Genomic DNA, 26,069 nt, shown 5'->3' on the forward strand with positions numbered 1-26,069 from the left:
TATAGTTTAATTCCTTTAATAAATCAATATCTAAACAGTCAAAAACAACGAAGATCAAAATTCACATACTTTGGCCACAGTTTTCCATTTAATTCTGCACACCGGTGTCCAAAGTAAAGAAAAAAAAAGCAAGAAAAAAACTTTTAAAGAATTCCATTCCAAAATGGCACATCCACAGTTTGAAGAAATAAAGTACAAAATAAAAAATAATAATTAAAAAAGTACAGATTTTGGTATGAATGAGTTAGTGCATCAACATATTTTGGCATATATGTCTTATTTTTATGCAACAGGGTGTGTATGTTGTGTTATGCATTTTGGAATGAATTCCCTCATTTACTGTTCAACAAACAGGACAGATCCAAGTAATCAGTAGTCAAACAAATAAATTACAGAGAATACTGACAAGAAAAAAGTTTCAAAGACTTCATATCTATCACAAATAAAACAAGACACCAAAAGGTCAAAAGAAAAGAATCAAGACTTGTCAGATTGGGGGGAAAACTGCCAAGGGGTTTTCCTGTTCTGCTCTGGACTGAGATATGGTTTGACATTTTATAAAATACTCATCCAAAAAAGTATTTTACTGTCAGATGAACATGTGTTTTATATTACAAGCGTATGGAGATATTGCTGTAATAAAAAATTGTGTGTTTCAAAAAACATAAAATAACTTAATAACTGTATGATGACTCCAAATACATAACCCAATTCTCTGTTACAGCTCTGAGTAGGTGGATTTTGGACATGAAATATTAGAAAAAAAGGAATTTCATGTGTTTTATGTGCCAAGTGTACAGTTTATAACTGTAAAGCAACAACAAAAAATGCTATCCTGTTATGTGAATAAAAAAAAGTAGATACAAGTTTGCAGCATAAACCTTCATTGTTTAATGAACTATTTCAGCCATATCATGAACACTGATATATTGTGTGTGGATAGATATAAGAATAAATGCAACATGTAAACATACAAGAAATATGACAACTGGGATATTCGGTAATTCTTTTTGACCTCTGCCAACCAATCAACCAAGAGCCCTCAAGAGTCTTTGTTTTCAATGTTAGAGCCAATAACCACATGTTTTTTTATAACATTTATATACATACTTGTGCCATCATTGTTAACTGTTCTTACTGGAGACTCCACTGGGGTAATTTAACACACATGTGGTGCATAAAATCCAAACAATTCAATGAAGCATGTTGCTACAATAAAAGATTATTCTGCCACAACTCACTGTAAACTTCCTTGCATGACCTACCTTGTACCTGGAGTCGGACCATCATTATGGTAAACTTTGCCATCAATTTGTCACTGTTAACAGCTTTGTTTATACACATCCCTTACATTGGGTACAATAAGTATCCAGAAAATGTGGAGTGGACATACTGACTAGCATAAAGTCCTGAAGCCTGGTCCGATGGTAGCTGTATGTGCACGGTGTCACCTTTTCGTAATGGGAGTACCGCACTCCCTGAAGCCTGATCCAGCAAGCCCTTTGTGTACTCATCATAAGTGTACATTACCGGCTCATTGTTCTTCATTAGGGCCACCCACACGTTTCCTCCCTTGCAGTGGATGTGGTAAGAAAAGTAGTAGATCCCTGGTATGCGGCAGGTGAAAATGCCAGTTTGGGGATTATAGTCCTGATTGCCATTGTGCAGGAGTTTGTCAAAGATGATGGGAGAACCAACAGGGGGGAATGGATTTGTGAGCTTAGCTGAGAAAGCAGGCATTTCCAGGCCAGTTCCACTAATTTCACCTCCATTGTTTGGTTTCTTGTAACCTTGTTTTTGACCACTGTAAGGGCCACTCACAGGAAGGATCTGTCCGAGGTCTGGATATGCAGCAGGTGGTCCTGGAGGACCTGGAGGCCCAGGTTGCCCTGGTTGCCCCGGAAGTCCAGGAGGGCCACTAGGACCAGGGTTACCTTGAGGACCAATATGACCAGGGGGTCCTGGGTTTCCCTCTCCTGGGTAGCCAGGTTTACCAGGTGGGCCTGTTTCACCTTTATGCCCTGGAAGCCCAGGAGGTCCAAGTGGCCCACCTGGTCCTGTGAGTCCTGGAATACCCTGGGGTCCCTGATGGCCTTTCTCTCCAGGCTGTCCCCCCTCTCCTCGTGGTCCCAGTAATCCTGCAGCACCGGGGGCACCAGGTAAGCCCCTCATACCAGCTTCTCCTTTAGGCCCAATGGGCCCTTGTAAACCTCTTGGGCCTGTCTGTCCACCCTCTCCTGACCTGCCAGTTTGCCCTGGGAGACCTGGAGGCCCCATGTCACCCTTTGCTCCTGGATTTCCTCTTGGTCCGCCGTCACCATCTTCTCCCTTTTGTCCTGGGAAGCCAAGACTACCAGGGGGCCCTATTGGACCTGGTGGGCCAGGAATTCCACTTGGACCAGTTGGACCGATGACCCCTGGAAGACCTCTGTGACCTTTATCTCCTTTTGGACCAGGTGGTCCAGGAAGACCAGCATGTCCTTTATGTCCCTTAGGTCCTGGAAAACCTTGTTTACCATAACCTGGCATGCCTGGACCCCCAGGTAAACCAGGAGGCCCTGGTTCCCCTTTACCTCCAGAAAGCCCTGGTTGCCCTCGAAAACCATCTTTCCCTGGTTTTCCAATTCCTGGTATCCCCGGTGGTCCTGGTGGACCTCTATCACCAGGTGACCCTTCCAATCCTGGTTCTCCAGGAGGACCAGGTTTTCCTGGTATCCCTGGCTGCCCAGGGAGGCCGTTCATACCAGGTTTAGCAATGCCAGAGATGCCTGCTTGTCCAGGTGGACCTGGTGGCCCAGGAGGTCCTTTCAAACCTGGAAAACCAGGTTGGCCATTGCCTTTGTCCCCCTTCAGGCCTGGAGGACCGGGAACTCCGGGTGGACCTTTTAGGCCAGGTTCTCCTAGAAGACCTGGCTGTCCTGGTAGCCCCTGACCTCCTGGTTTTGAAATCCCAGGTAATCCGGTGGGACCTGGGAGTCCTGGAGGTCCAGGAAGTCCAGTTGGTCCCTCACCACCACTAGGACCAAGGTCGCCTTTTGGTCCCAGTAATCCAGGTGCTCCAGGTTTTCCTGGCAAACCTGGCATACCAGGTTTACCGATTCCTGGGTACCCCTGTGGACCGGGAGGTCCTGGCTTTCCAGGCAAACCTGGCAATCCCTGGCCTGGTAATCCAGAAGGTCCTGGTGGTCCTGCTGGTCCTGCTGGTCCCGGAGGGCCCTGAATTCCTTGGGGTCCCTCTCGGACACCTTCTCCACCTGGACCGGGGGGAGGTGGACCTTTAGCTCCTCTGGGGAAAGCTGGTCCTGCAAAAAACAGGAAACGTGGTTGATAGAAGTGGATACTGAGCCACTAAAGTAATCAATACAGATCAAGAAAACACATCAATCACAAACAATCCTGATTTGATTAGATCTCTGTGATGTCAAATTCTGTGATGACATATCGAGGCCACTGAGGAGCTTACATGTACATTAAAGAATATGTAAAATAGAGTTATTGGTTAAAAATTTTAGTTTCATTTTCATGGCTTTAAAGTTGCTGCTCTTACAATCCTCACCTTTGCTGTCTGTCAGTGGTCTCTCTTTTCCTTTTTGCAAAGGCAGCTGAGGAAACTCTTTTCCATACTGAGGCAGTAATGGCACTTCTTTGCCATAAGGCAGGTGTGGCATTTCGTTACCTAGAAACTGTTGCTGGGGAAACCCATCATTGTATTGTGGCAACGGCTGGTGCTGCTGTGGCGGCTGTTTATGACCATAATACGCTCCACCATAGGCCAGGCGTAATGACCACAGCTGCAGCACTGTGATGACTAAGCAGAGAGGCTGAAGGGTTATGGTCACCATTTTCTATAGTGGAGAAGAAAAGAGAAATACACATAGTAGTGTTTAAGTGTAAAAACTTTGTCTCAGCAACTGTGAAGAATTTGTCATTTATACTGACACATATGTTTATACATAATGTCTTTCCAAACTACACCAGTGTTGAATGGGGCAACAACTGGACAGAACTCTTACAATGCTACCTTTCAGTGATAGTTTGGTAGAAAGCAAGTTTGCTCACTTAACTTTGGTATGGTTGTATTGGACAAAGTGTTTGAAACTTCATTTACAATTCATTTAAAATTGTACAGCCTTACTGAAAGCAGGCTATAGATTTTAGATTTTTCAAATGTACTTTTTGCTCCATAGTTATATGTATCTTTAGACTTTAATACAATTTAAATGGGTGAGTTTTGCACATTTTAGCACAGATGTTTGTAGGGATTAGATACGTTTAGATGAAGCCTGAAGTGGTAATATGAGGAGCTGCAGTTCAGCCCAAGAGTTTGGTGCTTAATCTAAATATGTTAACTAGGTAGTTATGATTATTAACTCAACCTTTAATCGCCTACCTATAATCATTCCAAAACACTTGAGGTCACTCAGGTAAATCATTTCATTTCCAGCAAGACAGAATAAAAAAAGAGTTGGGCCAGAAGTCTTGCAGGTTATGTGCTGCTCCCCAGTGGTACATAACATTGTAAAAACAGCATTTAACTCTTCCATAAAAGCCAAAAATCAACACTGCAGCCTTCATGCCGAGTCATGGCTGTGCCCCTCAATCATGCAGCTACAGAGCTGATTCCAAAAGCCAACACTCTGGGTTTCATGAAACCTGCTGTGGTCAAACTGAAAAAGAAAGAAAAACCTTCCACTACTTGTATGTGCGCTACATGTCCTCCCTTCCCCTTGTTCACACATCTATTCAAACATGCAGTGTAAAAGCCTCAGAGTCTCATATCCTTGACATGACTTACATATATATATTATAATTAAGAGGCCCCACAGGGGACGTGGTCAGTTTAGAACATAATCCTTAATCCTTTAAACATGTCTGTGCTAAAGAGGTCGTCTACGTGCAGCCAAGAGCGCTGTGTGAAAATAAACGGTGAAATGGTGAATGTATGTTTTCCTCAGCTGCAGTATTTGTGTGTCCTGAAACAGAACCAAAGAGATCAAAGATTTTCAATAGCCATGAAAACTGAAGAAAAATTTGCTTACATTTTTGGGGGGCACTTTAAAAAAAAAAAAAAAAAAAACAGACTAAGTGGGTCACGCTGAATGTTTCCACTCGAATATTTTTTAAATGACAGGTTCTTTATCTGTGTTGTTCATCTGCAGCCTATTACAGATACATAAATGGAATTCAAAGTATGACAGATTTTTAAAGTAATAAACATAAAAAGTTCAAAATGCCAGTGATAATAGTGGAGATATGGTGACCACTGAGAACATATTGATCATGTTCTTTGTGATATTTATGGGAATTTGTGGGTATTTAGTCTCACAAGTATGAGTGAACATTCAGGTTTTTTGTTTTAATGGCTTAAAATCTGACTGCAACAATGATCCTTTCAACAATGTTTAGATCATAACATCGGGACTAAAAAACTAATTTTACCTGTTCATTTACACACATAGAATCATACACACATTTTTTGCTTTGTGGATGTAAATTGGGAATCATACTTTAGTATTTACATATTTTAGGTGAAGGCCTGCTAACCATGCTTACGATTAAATATAAATTTGAGATAAGTGTACTTTAGTTGGGCTGCACACTGGGTTGATGGTTAGCACCGTCGCCTCACAACTAGGATATCTTCGGTTCACGTCGTGGCCTGGACCTGGGAGTTTTCTGCATGGAGTTTGCATGTTTTCTGTGCTGGTTTTCCAGCAACCATCACTCCTGTGTTCTAATGCTACATTGTGTTAGCTAATTGTGTTGAAAGGCTCATTGATGGTTAGAAAAACCTTGTGCCATTATGTTAGCACATGAATAAAAGTGTGAGTTTCCATGGAAAGCATGAAATTGTCTGGATGACCCCAAACTTTTGAATGGTAGTGTGTAGCCCTGTGATAGACTGGTGATCTGTCCAAGGTGTCCCCTGCCTTCACCTTAAGTCAGCTGGGATAGACTCCAGCCCCCCACGACCTGAATGAGGATTAAACGGTGTATAGATAATGGATGGATGGATGGATGTACTTTAGATGCATATCAATCAATATATTGAAGCTGAGTAAGTAAAGTTTTAATAAGATTCGAGAAACTGCACAAATTCACATGTTTATGTGCAAAATTTCACAACAAACTGCAAACTGAATATGCAAATCATCCTTTTACATGAATTTCATTTGATTTTTTTGTGTGTTTTTTTTTTTTATGATGAGTACGCAAAACATCCCATCTCCTTACTTTCTGATTGTTCCTCCTCTCAAACTGAAGGGTTCGCCCCTCCTTCGTCTGGTTTCTCCTCTCCTTCCCCTCACTTTAGGCTGCTTCTCTGGGTCTTTTCCAAGGCATGAGTGGGGCGGCTGTGCTCGGGATCCAGCCAGGCGTTAGCTGCAGTCCTGCTGGGCCCTGCTGTGGAAATATGAATGTCAGTGAATGTCAGGTGGTGACCTTTCACAGAAGCCTGGGGTTTGTAACGCTGAGCTGCCATCCCCACCTGGCAGACATATTCTGTCCACTTGGTATTTGGTATCAGCATGAAACGTTGTGTGTTTTATTACTCGTCGTTCCAAGCTGAGAATCATCAGTTGCAATTTCAGAAATGAAAATGATTACTCCTCAAAACATATTGCTTAAAAAAGCCTTGTTGTCTGGTAGGGACACAAACTTTAAATGGGTATCACTGCCAAATAATTTCTGTATGAATGATATTCATATAGTAGATATATAGACGCTTGATGAACATTAAGTAACATAAAAATAAAGCTTTTTTTCCCCTTGACCACACATAGTTTTAGTGTGAAAACTTACTCTCAAAACTATGAAAAGCTCGTATTAAACAAATGAAACCCAGTCTACTGGGTCATCACATACACAATGTATAGATCCAGCACCATGGACAGAGACTGTGATAGTGAAGGCCCAGACTCAGATTTGAGAGTTTTTCCTGCCTCAGAATGGACATTTATCAGTGGACTAAGCATGATAATCAGCATCACTGATCCGCATACAGTAAAAGCAATGCATCTGTGTTACCTTTACAAGAGAAATCAATGTATTTTTCAGTTATTTCTGACACTTTGGTTGGCAGAAATGCCTGTTTTGCTTATATAAATGAAGCTCAATTACCAAAACTGGTAAGAAATCTTTTTAATTGTCAACTATTATCAGTTTGGTGATTTTCCTTTGGCTCTGGTCAAACCCAAGCATCGACTTCCTGGGCTAAAAAATGAAGCCAAAGCTTAAATGCCAAAAACTGGTTCCAAAAGTGAGTCGATCCCCATTGAACCATAGGTTAAAATTAGCAACTTTATAGAGAAAAAAAAAACATGTTTACAGTATTTTGGCTGTAGCTAACTGTACAGGTAGGGAAATTTTTATATACACTACCATTCAAAAGTTAAAGAGTCACTTAGAAATGCCCTTATTTTTGAAAGAAAAGCATTTTTTTTTCAGTGAAGATAAATTTAAATGAATCAGAAATCCAGTCTAGACATTGTTAATGTGGTAAATGACTATTCTAGCTGGAAACAGCAGATGTTGAATGGAATATCTCCATAGAGGTACAGAGGAACATTTCCCGCAACCATCACTCCTGTGTTCTAATGCTACATTGTGTTAGTTAATGGTGTTGAAAGGCTAACTGATGATTAGAAAACTCTTGTGCAATTATGGCAGCACATGAATAAAAGTGTGAGTTTTCATGGAAAACAGGAAATTGTCTGGCTGATCTTTGAACGGTAGTGTAAGTCTTTCTTAAAAATTGTATTAAAGCTTAATATTATGAATTAGAAAAATAAATATGACCAATATTTGGTTAAATCTTTATGGTATCTCCATGCACACAGATGTGTACATAGTTCTTTCTGTTATACTACTTTTCTAGTCCACTTGGAAAACTTGGGAAGTGGTTGTATCTGTGTACTTCATGCATACACACTACTATCAAGCATGTGCAGCATTGCCCTTTTAGCATAACTGCCCCACAGACACAAATCTGAGATTTTTGACTGAAAACATGGTGACAGCTCAAGCCACCACAATGAGCTTCAAAACTGCTATTCAGGATTTCATGGTTTATCCATCTTTACATACTAAAACCTCTAGTTGGCACCAAAAGTTCCTCTCCCCAGGGAAAAAAAGTGGAGACTGTGTGTTGTTGAACCTGATCTGTTTCACTGTTCATCACATTCAGAACTACAACAGCAGACTAAAGATTAAATTATGATGTTAAAATTACAGGAACATTTCTCATAGTAGTGTGGTTCTGGCATTAAATAAAAACCTCTGTAAGAAATCTTGCTGTTTTTGTATGAAGCAGATATTTTTACACTAAAGAGTACTGGGTGAGGTTCCAGACTTACACGCCTGAGAAAAAACGAGTGGCTGAGTCAGTATAATTTCTAAAAATCTTAAAAAATTGTCAAATAAAATGGATAAAAGTTTAGGTTTACATTTCAAATACATGTTTTGTAGAGAAAAGGGGGACGTGGCCAAGTTACACACAGTCAGTTTGAAAGCTTAAATTAAAAACAGCTTGTCAGCTGACTAGAATTCAGTGATTTAAGTGTTTAAAAGGCCAGACTCAACCATTTGCTTTTCATGTTTTCCCAAACCCCAGTGCTGGAGCAAATCCCTTTATTAAACATATTTTCCAGATATAAACCCAGCAAGACATTGATCCTCCAATGCTGATCTAAACTGAGCATGATTTCACACGTTGGGATGTTGAAGTGATCGCAGCCGCTTTAGTCTAGACCTCTTGGACCCATTCAAAGCTCAGCAGAAAATAAAGGAACACATGTTTGGCAAGGAAACAGGGGGACCTCCATAAAACAATAAGTCAGAAAAACAAAGAGGACAGACTGAATCTTGGAAACACATGTTCCATTGGACCTCCAAGGAAATGTAAGATTTTATCGTTTACACACGCAAAGCAGACAAAAACACATTTGATTCCACTCATCAGACGAGCTGCGTGAGCAACTAAATGGTATGAAGATTCTAAAAATACATGAATTCACATCTTACTCAACACATGGAAATCCTTATCCATCCTTAAATGCTTGTTTTCACAAGGAAACCTCTATTATTCCCGACACCTCAACCGTTCCCAACTCTCTTGTCTGTTGTCTGGTCAAACACAAACAGTTCAAATTAGCTGTTTTTTTGAAGTCAAAACTAACCATCCAAAACCTACGACGATGTTCAGGCCTTCTGTGGAATGAAAAAATGGAGCAAATTCTAACAATCTTTAAAAGAAAACCCAAGAAAGCTCAATACGGTCTTGTCTTCCTTCACAGTTCATCAAACTTTCTTGTGCGCTGGTGTCACTCAGTGCATCCTGTGCATCTTTTTTATTTCTGACAAACAGACTTTAGGTTTATTACCGCCACCTACTGGACTGGAGTGTTCATTTGTGTTACTGGTGTGCCAGAAATTAGGGAACTGAGAAGGGTGCGATTAAATGCGTTATTTTTTAACGTGCTATTTTTTCTGTAATAAATTAATCAAAATTAATGCGTTAAAGTCCCAGCGCTAATATAAATACAACTTTTAAGAGGTAATTTGGTTTGATTTCATTGATTTTGCTTTGATACAGCATTATACAACATATACAATTTTCAATTTAACTTCAATAAACTTGATGGCACAATTTACCCCAACATATTTTCTCCAAAGGCTCAATTTACCCCTGGCTAGGGGCAAGTTGAGACAAGAAAACGCTTTTTTTTTTTGGAAAGGCATATTTTAAAAACAGTTTATTTTAGATCCAAACCAATTATTCCCATAGATGTCCCACATTTGGAAGTATGTGTACATATTTTATTTTTAGACATTACTGCCATGCCTCCACTGAAACGACACCTCGAGTAAAAACTGACTGATCTTACCCCACACTCCCCTACTGAACACTGAATACTTTGAATAGTCTTCCAGCTCCAGCTGGGGGCATAAAACATGTTTTCAGTCTATGTTTGCCAACAAGAAGTGATAAATATGTGACAGTAGTTGTCTGGCCTGCTTGATGTGCTGCGCTGTGTCTCGCCATAATCATAAAACTGTCACCATCTCACTGTTTTCGTCACTCTAATAACTTTTTGTGTGTAACTGTAGAGTTTAATTTGGTCATCATAACTTCAGCAAATATTACCATTCTTGTAAATAACAGGCTGCCCTGCACGTCAAAATGAATTCAGATCGACTGAACCCAATTTAAAGTGTCACCAGTAACATATGCATGAAGTAAACTTGTCATTTCATGCTGGTCTCTTTACATATAAACACTGAACTAGCTATTAGGAATCTGTTGTTGCAAAAAGTCTAACTTTGACTGTCAGGGACCACCCATAAAAATCCAACACAGATAATTCCTCTGGCAATACACCATGAAAACCTTCCACTTCTTCCTCACTTTCAATCACGATAAAACAAATAAATCCTCTCTCACACACATATTATATACACAGGACGAGCCTGTTCGCAAATGTGGAAATCATGTTTATATCAAAGCCCGATGCTGTGAGGTTTTAGTACGCTGTGAGATGTCGTGTGAATTACTGTAAGTGTTCAGTTTCCATTTCACTGACATGCTGCTGCAGATCATTGCAGTGTATCATGTCAAACAGAATTAGATTAGATGAGAGTAAACAGAGACCAGGGGTTGGTTTCTATGTCGAACTTTATTAGCAGATGCCACTTAATTGGACGCACTTCTGACACACGTTTCATTTTTGATTGCCTTCAGACCTTAATGTTGCAGTCAATGAAAAAAATAAACTATTAGAACTGAGGCTAGTGAAAAATTAACCCTGTAAAATCCAAATATAGAAAAAAATAGCAAAAATGACATCAATTTTTTTTAATGTTTTCTAATAATTAATTAGCCTTTCAACACCCTTAGCTAACACAATGTAGCATTAGAACACAGGAGCAAACTTGTTCAAAATGTTGAACCTCACCAGGACTACTACAGTGGATGCATAGTCCTGACAGTGAAGAACAGAGGTGGCAGTGCACAAGATGTTGGTAATTTCATGTTCAGATGTTGGCAAAAATCAGCCGTTTGCAGCTAGGACAGTCTTTTACCACATTAACAATGTCTAGACTGTATTTCTGATTCATTTAATGTTATCTTCATTGAAAAAAACTGATTTTCTTTCAAAAATAAGGACATTTCTAAGTGACCCCAAACTTTTGAATGGTAGTGTATATATGTTAATAACAGAAAAATATATATAACTGATGTTGCATTTTTGCAACAGAGTGTTTTACAGGGTGTTTTTACAATTTTAAAGTTTGAACTTGGAGTCAGAGGTTACTGCACATCGTAATGGCTGTAATGGAATAGGGAAGAATAACAACACTTGTATATGTGGTTAACCTCATCCTCATGTTTTACTGTTTTCAAAGGCTTTATGTAATGTATTACGCCTGGAAATCCACCACTGTGGACTTATCGGGACTTATCCGTCGGGAATGATACAAGGACTGAGCGGCTTTGGCGGAGTACTGCGCTCTCAGAGTGCTTTTCTTGTTTACTATGTGTTTTGTTGTGTTTTTGTCCTTGTTTCTATGCTGGAATGTCAACCAGATTTTACAAGTGCTGGATTATTTGATGTGTTTCATTTGAAAAAACATACAGTTATTATAAATAATGGTAAATTGCAACACAACACCCCTAATGTTCACATTCACTGTCTAACATTTGCTGTCTGATTGCACCCTGCTATTACCGAGTGATCTCCACTTGGCTTCACACTTCAGATCCACAAACATGGATCACACGTATCAGTTTTATACACCCCACTTTGATATTTCCACCGGAGCTTTACAAACAAGTATCTCATCCATGTGAAAGCGACTCCGCTATTTACTCCAATTACACACAGTACGGAGAGGCTTTGATTACAGAAGTACCATCTCATCAGTCATCTGTTGGTTTCCAGACAGTGTAATGGGAAAGCAATTGGAGTGTCTGGACCACAGACTGAAACACTGATAAGTGTTGAATTGTAAGGACATTACACTGTTTGTATGCTCAGCTTTGATATTTAACTACATTGTGTGCCTCCATAAAACTTCCATACAGCAAATAAAGTGACCTCCTGAATCATTTTGTTCTGGTTTTTTGTCTGTTTTCCGACACGCACAATGTACTAAGCTTATCTGCTTTCTATATCCAATTCTTGTTGTAGCTTTAGCAGGTAATTTCCAGGAACTACATCCCTCAGCACAAACATATGACTTATGTATTAGCACGCATGTGGCGATGGCTAAGATTTATGGAGCTATTTAAAGTAAAAGCCCTGTGGAGCTGAAATTCCATGTAATTTCTACATTTTTACAGTACAGCCGGTGTTTCTGACCAGAATGTACAAGCTGGAGAGTTCAGCCTGAGACACCGTCGAGGGAGCAGACGTGACGTTTATGCATTTACATGGTTTTGAAAGCAGACGAGAGAAGAAGGGAAACTGTATGGCCATGATCGAAAGCTGCACATAAAAACTCTTTCCTCCACAGTTTCTTTAGTTGCTAATAAATGTGGCCAAAGCAGATCTAAAAATACAAAACACTGTGCACTTTTTCATGGATTGACTGTTTTATATGATAAGAAACAGAGCAGGGTGAGTTTCACCAGACATTGATACTTTCAGTTACTGAACTCTCTCCCCTTTTCTTGCTATTAAAATCTCCCCAGATCAAACCTAGAAAACAGCTGTGAAGGTGTAAATCTCACAGATGACGCAACATTCAGTGGCTCTCACCTGAAGAAGAATATTGATACAAAACTAGGACAGGATTGGTTTCTTAGGTTTGTCATGTGTGGAACTCTAGAAGTGGGAATCTGTTTTTGAGGCCGCAAACTTCAGTTCCAGCCATGAAGCTGACTGCTGATGTTTCTCACTGTGTGTCTAGCAAATAAAAACCCCACATGGACTGGGGCTGCAACTAAGACATGAATTTATTGAAACAAATTCTAAATTTTCCCTCAAAAAAGCAAGCTGACCCGTTTATTTGAGTTCATTTGATTATGGCAAGCTCTATGTGGTTGTATGATGTAGCACAGGATGAAATGTAAACTGGTTTACATTATTCAAGTGCAAAACTATAGAGTTAATTTGCCAATTTGGCAAAATTAATGCGTTAAGCCCCAGTCCACTACCATTTAAAAGTTTGGGGTCACTTAGAAATGCCCTTAATTTTGAAAGAAAAGCATTTTTTTTCCAATGAAGATAACATTAAATGAATCAGAAATACAGTCTAGACATTGTTAATGTGGTAAATGACTATTCTAGCTGGAAACGACTGATTTTTAATGGAATATCTCCATAGAGGTACAGAGCAACATTTCCAGCAACCATCACTCCTGTGTTCTAATGCTACATTGTGTTAGCTAATGGTGTTGAAAGGCTCATTGATGATTAGAAAACCCTTGTGCAGTTATGTTAGCACATGAATAAAAGTGTGAGTTTTCATGGAAAACATGAAATTGCCTGAGTGACCCCAAACTTTTGAATGGTAGTGTATATGTGTGTGTGTTTGACTGGATCGATGATAAAAATCTTCTCAAGACTGAACTGAGCCCACTGAGAGTCCCACTTATTTTTTTCGTCTTTCGTCATTTGCATGAACCTGGCTTTGATGAAAACTCCTCAGACACCTCCGCAGCCTGATGACAATCCCATCCAGCAGAGGCTGCTGGGCCCGGAGTGGTTGCTGGTTCCTCTGAACCTCTCTGCCAATGCTCGCAACCACAGCCGGCTCCTCTTGGTGACGAGCCACAAGTCTTTTATCACCTCCAGCTCGGCTTTGAAAATAATCAAATTTCCATCTCTCCTCTGTGCTCCTCTGCTGACCGATTCCAGATGGGCGACTCTAGCTCTCGATAAACAAACGATGAGGAGCAGAGGCATGTCAATGCTCACAGACACGGCTGCCAGTCTTAATTGCTTGCGGTCAGGTCTGGCTTTTGTGCTTCAAGCAGATTGCAGAGGGCCCTTCCTGTTCAGGGAAGCTAACAAGGACAGTCCTAAAAACCAGCTGTCATTTAAGGAAAACAGAGCCACCCTGGTCCATGTTAGGAGTGATTCCAGGGTCATCGGAAACAAAACTAAGATTTACAAACTGACTTTAGCATATGATTCCAAAATAACCCTTACATGCTAGGACAATCGAAACTACCTGGTGTGACTTGTTCAGAATTTCATAAATAAGCAGCATTAGCAGATCAAAAATGACCAGTGTGCATACTCTTCTGAACTGCAGGACATGGACAGGACCAGGGTCCTCAGGAGAGCCCACAACACCATCAGGGACAGATGAGCAAGACACTTCTGCCATCAGGCAGGGGCTACAGAAGTGTGAAATCCAGAACAACAAGCTTGATAAACAGTTTTTACCCACAGACTATCAGGTTTAAAGGGAATCATTTAGATTTATTGAGTTTCTCTTTCTTAGGTCTTTGCTGTGTGCAGTGCCTTGAGGTGACATATGTTGTAAACTGGCACTATACAAATAAAACTGAACTGATTTGACCATTTGGTTGTCCGGTTAATGGAAAAATTCACCATTAGAAGAAAAATAATGTCACTTCTACTTTATTTCACATGCAAATATTTGACCTGTGCACTTTTCACTTTGCAGTTTTGGTTCCGTATCTTGCTCTGATACTTCTGCAACATTAGCTGTGGGATTCAACCACCTGAGCCACAGCAAACCCAAGAACAATACAGATGTTGTTCTCTTTTACTGGCTGGATGTTACTAGCTTTATTAATCAACTGCTGCACCAATCTCAACACACTGAGGTATGAAACAAATTCATAAACATAAAAACAAGCCCCTTGACGTTGCAACAAGCAGCATTTTCAGATTTTGCAAAGATCATGTAACTAATTTGTCAGCGCAGTGTGAAGAAGCTTTCATGGATACAAACATGGAAAGAATGCAACAATCAGCTAACAGCAGTGGAACTGCCAAGACAACATCTGGGGAACGCACCTGTGTGTGTATGTGTGACTATTTGCATGGATGTGTGCGAGCTGATGCCGTGTATTACCTAACGTTTCTAAGAAAAACACTCCACCTCTACAGCGATTCTCCCCGGCCACCATTTGTGCTCCGACTGCAGGTGTGCTTGGAGTTTCTGCAGGAAAGGGTCATGAGGGATGCTTCTGGTCAAAAATCACTCACTGTACACTGAAGCAGAAGGTAGAGGTCTGTTGCTCGTGAAAAAAAAAAATGAATCGGCTCCAGTTTTTGTAATTTTTTCTTGCAAAAAGCAAAAAGTTCATTGGGTTCATATTATCAATCAGGATGAAAGTAAGGCTGGTAGTGAGGTAGTTAGTTCAACAGAGGGCGCCAAATTCCATTTTTTGAATTACATCAATGCTCAGATCAGTGTGTTTTGTTTACTGGTATTTTCCACAGACTGGGTGGAGAATCAAATGTGCTGCTACTCGTATGAAAATGTCTAATTTTCCTGACAAAAGCGGATTTAAACACTTTTGTATTCTCTGATTTATTTGTATTTTTGTGTAATCGATACCGGCCATTGGTTTTAAGCATCATATCCTCCATTTTCCATCTGAAACCCACAAAAAAACAGTCTCTCCCAGTATTATTCTGACAAACCACAAGTCATATTCTGAGCCTGTTTTTGGACCTCTAGCTGTTTTTCTTTCTCCATTCACTGCTGCTTTTGTCTCCGAGCAGGTGATTTATCCCGACTCAGTCATCAAGTAACATTTCCTCCCCGTTCCTGCTTAGCTAAACGAAAAGGGTCACCGTGAGTTGAAAAATGAAGCTAAATGTCTGCTCAAGTTCCCCCTCCATCCTACTTTGCTCTTTTTTCAGCATTCCTTCACACCTACTCGATCTCTTTGCAGAGCGAAGGCCGGAGTCGCCTTCGGAGGCGTCGGCAGCCCGGGGTTCGACGAGGCAGACGAGGGGTTAGCCGACCTTTAGGAGGATTGAAAAGGCTCATTATAAGGTGGTAAAACATTTTAAAATGATGTTACAAATTATCAACCGACCACGAAGGGGAAGTCGCACCGGGCTGAGTTTTAAATTGCTTACTGCCTGACTGACCTCTGACACGCGTGCACGTACATGCACATAATTGCACCTACACCTCTTCGGCATTCACACACACACCGGCTGTCCGACCTCTTCACCCGTCTCATTGTAAGATTTTCCCTCTCCAGCAGTTCTGGGAACCACAAGTCACCGAAAGTCTGGCCACAATTTTCATTTCAGGCAAAGATTGGACCGAGAGAAGAATCATGTTCCTGCCAGTCTTTGAGTTCTGTCATAACAGAGTATCTGATATCAGTGGACGATGGTTAAGAGCAACTTAGAAATAAAAAGCGCTTCCGTTTTTTTTTTACATACTAGAGAATTAGGAAAAAAATCCACAGGAAGCAAGGATGGGAAGAATGCATTTTTGAATGTGAAAATATTTACTGTGAAGAGAGTTTATTTTATATGACATGTTCTGCTTTCTCCCACAGCAGGAAGGAAACGTTTGAGAGGCTTTTTGGACTTTTCCAAGCTTTTCGTTCTAGCATCGGATCAGTCCCACGTTTTTGCCTGAACTTCACGTGGCTTTGCCCCCTTTTAATTCGTGCCCTCTCACATATTTGCACTGGCTCTTAAATCGCTACTCCACTAGTGAATTAATATTTTTATAGGCAATAACAATGCTTGGACAATAACCAGATCTGATCCTGTATGCTATGCTAAAACCACAGACTCCACTGCAGTTTGCAGCTGCATAAATATATTTTGTGCAAAAGGCCTCACGTTGTTTCCCCTTTTCTGTTTCTCACAATTTTTAATCAATGTAACTATATTTAGTGTTTTTACTTCTTCACTTCTAATACATTGTAGAGCAAAAAAATTGACTTTGTACATCACTACAACTATCTGATAGCTAACTAGTTACTGGTCCAGTTAGGATTTTACATAAAAAAATACACATAAGCTCATAGAATATAATGGGCTCCCAGTCTGTGAGCTTTGTTGGGCCTCATCACATGTCAGCTGTCTAAAGTAAAGTTTCCATCCAAATCTCATTTTGTGTTTCCACTTCTTTTTGCTTGCAAATTCAGCATGTGGATAAAAACAGGTGGATGGAAATTCAGCAGTCCCATTCAGCAGTGCCGTCCCCTCTAAACTTCACACATGGTTTCATTTAGATCACTTGTGGAGGTAAAATTATTCAATACTTCACCAAAAAAGGCCTCAGAGAAAAGTTAAGAAAAAAAAAATCTACACTTGTGTAGCAGAACTCAAGCAATACTTCAACCTCTCACATTTGTTGTGTGATTTGATGGACTGGATGAACCTATATATCAGGAGCTTGACCTCAAAAGTTTGGGGTCACCCAGACAATTTCATGTTTTCCATGAAAACTCACGCTTTTATTCATGCGCTAAGATAATTACACAAGGGTTTTCTAATCATCAGTTATCCTTTCAACACCATTAGCTAACACAATGTAGCATTAGAACACAGGAGTGATGGTTGCTGGAAATGTTCCTCTGTACCTCTATGGAGATATTCCATTAAAAATCATCTGTTTCCAGCTAGAATAGTCATTTACCACATTAACAATGTCTAGACTGGATTTCTGAGTAATTTAATGTTCATTGAAAAAAAAAATTGCCTTTCTTTCAAATATAAGGACATTTCTAAGAGACGGCATTTCTAAGAGAAACGGTAGTGTACATATCTGAATATAAACTAGCTGCTTGTTGTTGCTTTCACATTGATACAGCTCTATGAATAATCTAATCTGATATGATTTTCTGATGAACAAACACTTCAACACTAAAGCCTTGAACAATACTGGATTTTGGGGGGCAGATACTGATGCAGAGTTTTTTAGATACTGATAAATTGGCCAGCATTCTTGGTTGTGTGACATTCAGTATTTGAGGAACCTAATGGGGTCATTTCTTTCCAACAATTTAGTTCATAAAGCAGCAGCTTATCATGGAGACATCGCTTGACTCCACACCGCCATCTGTTCAGCTGTGCTCTGCTACATGTGCTGCACACAGACAATTCTAAATGATAGAGTCTGAGGTGCTTCATCAGACAAACGATGTGATGATGCTATTTTTAGATTATCCAAAACATCTTTTTCTGCATTTGATAAGACAAACCACGAGAAAAAAAACATACATGTGCCGATACTGATGTATCTGTAACAGGCAGAGAAAGGCTCTATTTAATACTGACATCTAATATACAGAACTTTGTACTTTTACTTCAGGAGGATTTTAAATGCACACCTTTTACCTGTACCTCTTTTTGCTATTTAAAAGGATAAAGAATCTGGGTGCATCTTCCAGTCCACAAAAATACTAGTAATGCTCCATTCTAAATTGACCTCAAGCGATTTCCAGCATCACAAGAATAATGCTTTTGCAATTTAAACACACGGCATATCTAAATATAGTGCAAATGGGCAGATGAAACCTTCCAGAGGGGGAGTAATTGGTGCAATTTGGAGGCTGGCAGCAGGCTACTATTTAAAAACTGACCGGGTGGTGATTATATGTTGCTCTTAGAGGGGATCCAATCGGGTTTATTACCGATAATTTGACTTTGATGATGATTTCCTCAAAGCGTTTTCTAATTCTACATAATACACAGACTTCTACAAGTGGTCACTGAGTTTCAGTTATCGATTTATTGACATCATAAACTGGGCTGGGGATCATTTGTGGCCTGCTGCAACATGCCTAGATTGCCTGACCGGTGACAGTAATGTGATATGACGACAGCCCCAGCAAGCTTAATGTGTTACACAGTCATACCATAAAATCTGCCACTCAGAGAAAAAATATGATCCTCCCTCTCCCTACTGTCCAGATGTTTTTGCAGTGGAGTATTTACGAGGTATAATAAGAGCTACGAGTCTGTCTACTTAGGAGTTTAGATAAGAGATACTTTGCAATAAATCTGCAAAACTTAGAGCTGTAATGCCAGAATGGTGTTCTAAGACTAAGCTCCCACTTGGGGCATGTAGAGAGAGTGATCGCAATGCCAGCTACTGTGCTGTCAGAAAAATGTTTTTGCATTATATTAACAATGCAACATTGCCGCAAAGAAATATAAAGCTCATATTTTGACTTGTGTCTTCGGCTGCAGTCGTCTGCACGGTAGCAGGAGAGCGTTTGGACACATGGCTTCAAATCGCAGAGGCTGCAGCTGCAGGATCAAGAGACACATTCCCTCCGAGCTACATAAACACTTCCTGTTCGGTAGGTGAGAACTGGGAAGGAGCCTGACACTGAGAGAAAATGCTGTCAGGAGACTTTTACCGAGCAGCAAATATAGAAAGAAACGGCCTGCTTGCAGACGAACTGGATTCAACCTTTTCTCTTGGACGTAGGTTTACTTATACAGCCTGCATTCTGTCTGAAGCTTAATGCAAACAAGATGCAGATTGTCAATAAAAACAAAAGTCAAACACAACAAAATTTCTAAGAGACATTAAAGGGAATTCTGTTGCATCCATAATGCAGTCAAGATAACCTGAAATTAAAGAATAATTGACTCCTTAGCGTAACAAATTCACAAACAGAAGGCCTTGTGACCTCCTGCTAATGGAATACTTCACCATTTTGGAAATACAATAATATCTTCCCAAAAGTTAAAGGTCCCCTATTGTGCTTCTTTTCAGCAAAATGATGACAGTCTCACATGTTCCCAGGATGTGACTTTCAGCTCAAAATACTGCAAAGATTGTTCATTTCACCATGACTGTGCAACCACTGGTGTTAATCCTGTTCTAATGGGCTGTTTCAGTGTCTGTAGCTGCTACTGTCTCTGCCCCCTTCAGGAAGAAGACTCTCTCTGTGTCTGTGACTGACAGTGTGGAGCACAACAGTCTCTATCATGGCAGGGATCATTTGACATGGAAGCACTGCAAGATTGCTTTTAACTCTTGTGCTTGTAGAGTTTGTCTGACAACGTTGCGGTTATAAAAATGAGTATTTCAGCAATGCAGAACCACAGATTGGAAACAGCTCTAAAGTCATTGCTTGAATGTCGTCTTAATGGGATGCGTTTCTGTTTTGATTTCAAATTTGTTCTGTCTGCTTTATTGGAAATTACGTATTAAAATGCTGTATATGTGAGCACAGAAAGCACTTGAGTAGCTATCAGACATAAACATTGGCTATTAGATGTGCAACATACTAACACTAAGGATTTTCCTGTTGCTGTGGCGACATTGCAATCGACAACAAAAGTAAACTACTGGGTCTTCAGTTCCTGAGATGGTGGGACTGCATGAAGACTGTTGTGTTCACTCTTGCAGCCAACAGCAAAACATTTAAATTTGTCAAATGGAACATAGTGGAATTCTTATTTGCTTGTAAAACTAGGAGGCTATCTAGGTGTCTGGGGGGCTTTCAATTTACCGCTCAAAGTTTGTTAAAAAACAAAACACAATAAAAATGGATTTTCAGCATACAGTCAATTCCTGACCAGCTGAAGGTTTTGAAGAACGCTTTTAACATTTTCTTTTACTGGACAGCAGCATTTTGTAAGAACTTGGATTTGCAACACATATCTGGGGGCCAAAACTCTGAGTTCACATGAGAAGATCCAGCTACCCTCGGGCCTTTGGACGTACATTCAGACACACACATAGCCTCAATGAAGAACACGAATGTACTGCAGCGGCCATATTTGTGAGGACATATTTCAAATTGATTTTCTCCGTGACCCAAAGCTTCAACTTTTTATGGACTGAGCTAAGCTTCTGGATAAATGCCCTCAGTAAAAGAAATGCAATCCTAAAGCACGTTCACATCTTGGGAAGTCTTTTTGGTAGAAATACTGCTCTAGATAAATAGTTTATCATCTTCTCTTAAGATTAGCTTTCTTGACCTCGTCAAATCTGCAAAACACTGGTGTCTTATCCAAGAAGAGTTTGTGGATGCCAGTAGTCTTTCCAGTGCACCAAGAACTGCATGTCTAGGACCCCAATCAACCCCAATATGTGTAATTTAAGTCCTCTTCCAAGAAAGTATGATCAATTTCTGCTTCTTGCCATTGCAAATAAAAGTTACAAAACAGCTCCAAGTATTAAGAGAAAATCCCTGTTACCCTCAGCTTTATATGAAGCTCACAGTTAAGTATAATATTCTATGAAAAAGCTTATCACCTCAGTTCATCAGGCAGGTCTGGGAAAGTCACTGGCTACAAGCACGTTCTTCTGCTGGCACCAAAACATGTCTGCTGCTCTCACGCTATTGCAAGCTACTTCTGCAGGAGAAAACGGTGCGGAGAAAAGTCGAACAACTTCATTTTCGGGATGTTAAATGTTGGCGTTATCCCATGTTGGTGTGAAACCCAACACTCCCATAGACTGTGATCCAGCTTTTCTGGGAGGGTAAAGAGGTGAAAAGTCTGTCTGCGTTGCTCCTTCAGGTCAGCATGCACAAAGAAATGTTTGTCACTTTGAACTATAACATTATCAGCCATTTAAAACCAGATTCAGTTCACTGAACATTCACTTCTGCATGATAGTTAGAAAAAGGGAGATTCCTGAAGCCCAACATTTCCATCTCTGACTCATTTCTCAGAGCCACTCTTCTGCGTGAAAGCCTATTTCTCATAGTGACTTTAATCCTGTTTTCTCTTTATTTATGTGGGCTAGATTAAAGTACAATAACCGTAGCACTTAATCCTTTTTTTCCTCACACACTGGAGGAAAGAGGGCCCACATTTTGCCTTCGGTGCTGAAAGACGTGCAACTAAAAATTCTAAAATGTCAAGACATTCCATTAACTGCTGCTAAATCCTGTCAAGATGCTGCACCGTGCATTTATTTTAACAAGCTTAAGTCTGAGTTATCCTTCCCAGGTGTCTCTTTTGGATTTTCTTTTCTTCCTCTCTTTGCATTTGGAAAACCGTCAGACATTATCTGTAGAGACTTCTGTCAGCAGCAGTGTCTTATGAAACACTGCTTTGCTGCTCTGTTCCCATGTTCCTTTGAATCATTCAAAAATTTAGCTGTGCATAGTGTCAAGAATTCAAACAACCAAGACATAAGGAAGATGCACCAGGCTCTGCTTTTCACAACCACACATCAACACAATAGCTTGATTATGCCTACAGAAGTCTTGGTGGACCAAAAATGCTACTGTTCCATCAAAAAAACTGAACCTGGTGGCTATGCAAACCAACACATCATTAAACCCTGCTGTGCCAGCGGTGACGCATCACCTACCTTTGTGCTGCTGCTGCTGCTGCTGCAGACTGGAAGTACCACAGAGTTCTGAGGAGTTTGGGATAGACGCTGAACAGCAGCCCTGGTGAGGGTTTGGCTTTTATCTACAGGTGGGTGGAGCTGCACGAGCTGCCAGAGGAGAAGCACTGGATCTGTGCATGTGAGAGGGAGGAAAACAGGATCTGTGTGAGAGGGAGAAACCACCGCTGGAACTGCATGTTTGCAGTATTAGAGGTTATTATACACAGAAACAAAGTGAGGGGAAAAGAGGAAACCCAATCAACTGCGCAGCCATACATCACAAGGAGGAAGATTCTCGTTTGACTTGGACCTCTCAGCGCATTCTTTGCATGCAGAGAGATTTAAGGGCAGGGTCTGACTTACTCTGGTTAGCCAGCGCTGGCTGAGGTCAAGCTCTAGCTGAGAGGGGAGCTTTTTGTGGCAACTACAGTACACACACAGTAGTTGATAAAACAATCTCACCACAAGGTCTACTTAGAAGCTGTTTGGAGAGCTCAAATTTCCATTTCTTTGGGGACTTTTAAAGAACATGGATGAAAGAAAGGAGCCACTTAGTATTAGAACTGTACTTTCCTCTTTTTCAGCCCTTATTGGAGCATTAAAGAAAGCCACACACACATCCGTCCACTAGAGCAGAAATCTACAATCATTCTAGCAACTTTTGTAAGGGTAAAAACAAGAAACCAATTTGCATATATTGGAATTCACTCTCTGTGGACAATGGATCTTCTGAATCTACCCAATAGGCAGCCCTATTGTTCGATTTGCATTGTTAAAAAGTGTTTTACTCAAGATGTTTTACAGATATATGAAATATAAGACTGTAAATTGCCCTGTTATCCATCATGAAGATGGATGTCTGTGCCATGGAAGGGCAGCAGCTACTTTTTAGAGTGCCAAAGAAAACCAAGCTGGGATACTAAATGAGGGGAGCTAAGTTAAATTGAGCTAAGTTAAGGCTGCCCAGGCCTGCTCAGATTTGCATGTATGTATGGGAGCTCTGCTCTGCCATGCAACTCTCCCCAGAGCTTCTGGCCTACAAAAAGAAAAAGAAAAAAGTTGAAAATATTTAACTTTTGTCCAAATTCTTCAGCATGTCAAAGTAACAACCAGAGGCAGAGGGGAGAACATGCCCACTCTGAACAGCTGGTTCAGATTTGAGGAATTATTCTTTGTGCTTTTGTTTATGTTGCTATTTTAGTTCTTTAACGTGTTCTCATGCAGGAGTCGCTTAGACAGAAAACATTTTGGTTTCTCCCCCCTCGACTGCTTTCACTGTCAGCTTCTTTGTCCCGGGTCTCGCAGTGCTAATTTCTGCTTGTTAAAGTAACTTGTAACGCAAATAGTCATGACTTCACTCACTGTCCAGTTAATGCCGAGAGAAAAACACAGCCACACGCTCAGTTGTGCAGCTGTAATGTATAGATGAAGCTAGTTTTGCTCATCTTGCAGGAATCACTTTCAACTGGAGTCCAGAGAGCAGAAATCTGTTCCCAGCGTACACTCAAGAGAACATAAGCAGTCAGCTGCATGGAAATACTGACCTCATACCTGTCTGCATGCAGAATTCCTGTTCATGTAGTTATTAGGCTGCCACTTAGAACTCGAAGCCAAGTTTGCTGCAGCAACATGAAAAGCTCCAACAACCTTGGCAATGATTCCTATAACTCCCTGTTTCCTGTTCCTCAATCAGCTTCCTTTCATCTTGGGCTGGCAGCTTGTAGTGATGATTGATAATAACAAATGGAGGTGTATCTAGTCCATATTTCATGTTTCTGTAAAAACTGTGAGGCTGGATTAATGATTGAGAGCCCTACAGGACATTCATGCTGTTTTCTCAGGTCTTAAAAAAGTGGCACTATCCAACGGGCAACGGGCTTAAAACCAGAAGTATGTCCTGCCAAACAGTTCCAACTTATTTCTAACGCTGAAGCAATTACAGAAAAGCTTACATATGATTGACTGAAATGTGATTAATGCAGTCACCATGAATATAATTGGTTAGTGGGCACATATTTGGTCTACTATTTGGCAAAAACTGGAAATACAACGTGATCCAAAACCAATAATACACTGAAATGAAGTATAGGGGACGAAGGAAGATTAAAAAAAGAAACACTCATGAGCAGTGGTCTTACTTCTTTTCCTGGCACCTCTCTCTGACGTGATCATTTGAAGGTGACATGAAGGCAGTCAGGGTTGGTTTTGTGGTAAAATAATTATAAGTAGCTTTTTGCAAAGGCATCAACATGATCCTTCAGACTGAAAATGTGCTAAAAAAATGGCGGGTAGTGGCGTTGGTTCAGGTATGAGGATGACAAAATGCCATCTGTGAAGGTCAGTAGTGGCCATTACCCAAAGAAAGAGGGAAAGGAAATGAGATAGCGGGAGTAAATTCAACAAACAGTTTGGACACCACAGATTTTAGTAGCTCCTTTCTTTTTTTCCACTCAGCAGACCTGACTTTGGCCGACCACTGCACCCGTCTGTTAGAACATCCCATAAAGCCTCATAACGACGAAGAAAAATGCAGTCCTTCCCTTTCCCTTTGTGCACCTCTTGGTTATTTGCTAGAGAAAGAACTAGTGGATTAATTAAGTGTTTTTAGGAGGTAGGAAGGTAAATAGTGGGCTCTAAAAAATGTTAAAGAGTGTCAATTAAAGCAGTGGTTCTCAACTGGTCTGGGCCTGGGACCCACCATAAAACTGAAATGACAAGTCGTGACCCAAACAATATTTCTCCAAAAATCAACAATTTATTGATTGAGCGTTCGAAGACAAAACTTTTAAACCTGAACTCAAGTACTTCACAACAACTCAAAATCAAGCAGCAATACTAATTCAAGTACTGAGGACTTTGAAACAAGTAGAACAATAGCCTCAAGTAGTTCTCAGGATATATAAAAGTGCATTTTTTTTTCTACAAAAAAAGTGCAATTCAACAAAACCAGTAGCTTCTCATAATACTGCACAAGTCTGCAACATTGCTGTTGTAGCTGGAGAAACTATGTATAGAAATATGTGCAAAAGAGTCCAAAACATGAAAACTGATGAAGTGCATTCAACAAATTATTAAAGTGAAGAAATGCTTAATTTTCTGATCAATCTCAAAATGTAAACACAATAAAACATTTTTCAAAGGGCTTAACTATATTTGAAAGCCAATATTTGGGGAAAAAAATAGTGTGCAATATTGAAAGAAAAGTGTGTTTTTAAGTACTTACAAATAAACAAAAGTCACAAGTCACAATAAAAGTACTGCAGAACTACATGAAGTTCTAATGGCTTAGCTGAGGATGCTTTTTGGCCTTTACAAGAGTCTCAAAATCTGGCTGTATGCATGATAAAGCAACTCTGAGGTCATGCTCAATGTTCAGTTTATTTCGGTATTTTGTTTTCAGCTGAACTAGAGCTGAGAAGCCACATTCACAGAGGTATGTGGTGCTGAATGGTAGGAGGATTTTTACAGCTCGACTAGCAATGGAGGGATACTCTCTCATCACATCGTTGCACCAGAACTGGGAAAGGCTTACCTCTGTGAATTTCTTTCTGAGAGTGCGGTCACATGATAGCTCCACCAGCTGACATTCATCGCTGCTAGGCTACGTGATGCTTTCCATGTTTATTCCAAACGGGTCGCGCACCCAGTCGTCCTCGGGTTGTTTATCGGGAAAGTAGTCGCTAAACCGCTCGAAAAGTTTATTCAGATGCGTGCTTTTGGACTCCTTTGTCTTCGATGTAGGAAAATCCATATTTAATGTACTCGCTGTCGTACTTGCGTTTTGCCATGCTGCTGTTGCT

The 26,069-nt window shown here is 40.3% G+C and overlaps 1 protein-coding gene across 4 annotated transcripts; it reads right to left on the reverse strand.

Moving 5' to 3' along the window:
- On the reverse strand, positions 1-26,069 carry LOC111585695 (collagen alpha-1(VIII) chain-like). Of its 4 annotated transcripts, none has more exons than XM_055008452.1 (5): positions 25,802-26,069; positions 22,249-22,400; positions 6,235-6,399; positions 3,557-3,845; positions 1-3,302 (listed from the first exon to the last, which is right to left on the reverse strand). In XM_055008452.1, exons 4-5 carry the CDS (start codon positions 3,840-3,842, stop codon positions 1,348-1,350), a joined length of 2,241 nt encoding a protein of 746 aa, XP_054864427.1. In that variant the 5' UTR covers positions 3,843-3,845; positions 6,235-6,399; positions 22,249-22,400; positions 25,802-26,069; the 3' UTR covers positions 1-1,347. The 4 variants fall into 4 exon arrangements, with proteins under 4 accessions (XP_054864427.1, XP_023151038.2, XP_054864426.1 ...); XM_023295270.3 differs by having other exon boundaries at positions 3,677-3,845; positions 6,235-6,402; XM_055008451.1 differs by having other exon boundaries at positions 6,235-6,402.

Source organism: Amphiprion ocellaris, chromosome 24 (assembly GCF_022539595.1).
Source record: "Amphiprion ocellaris isolate individual 3 ecotype Okinawa chromosome 24, ASM2253959v1, whole genome shotgun sequence".
In the NCBI taxonomy this organism is placed as follows: Eukaryota; Metazoa; Chordata; class Actinopteri; family Pomacentridae; genus Amphiprion; species Amphiprion ocellaris.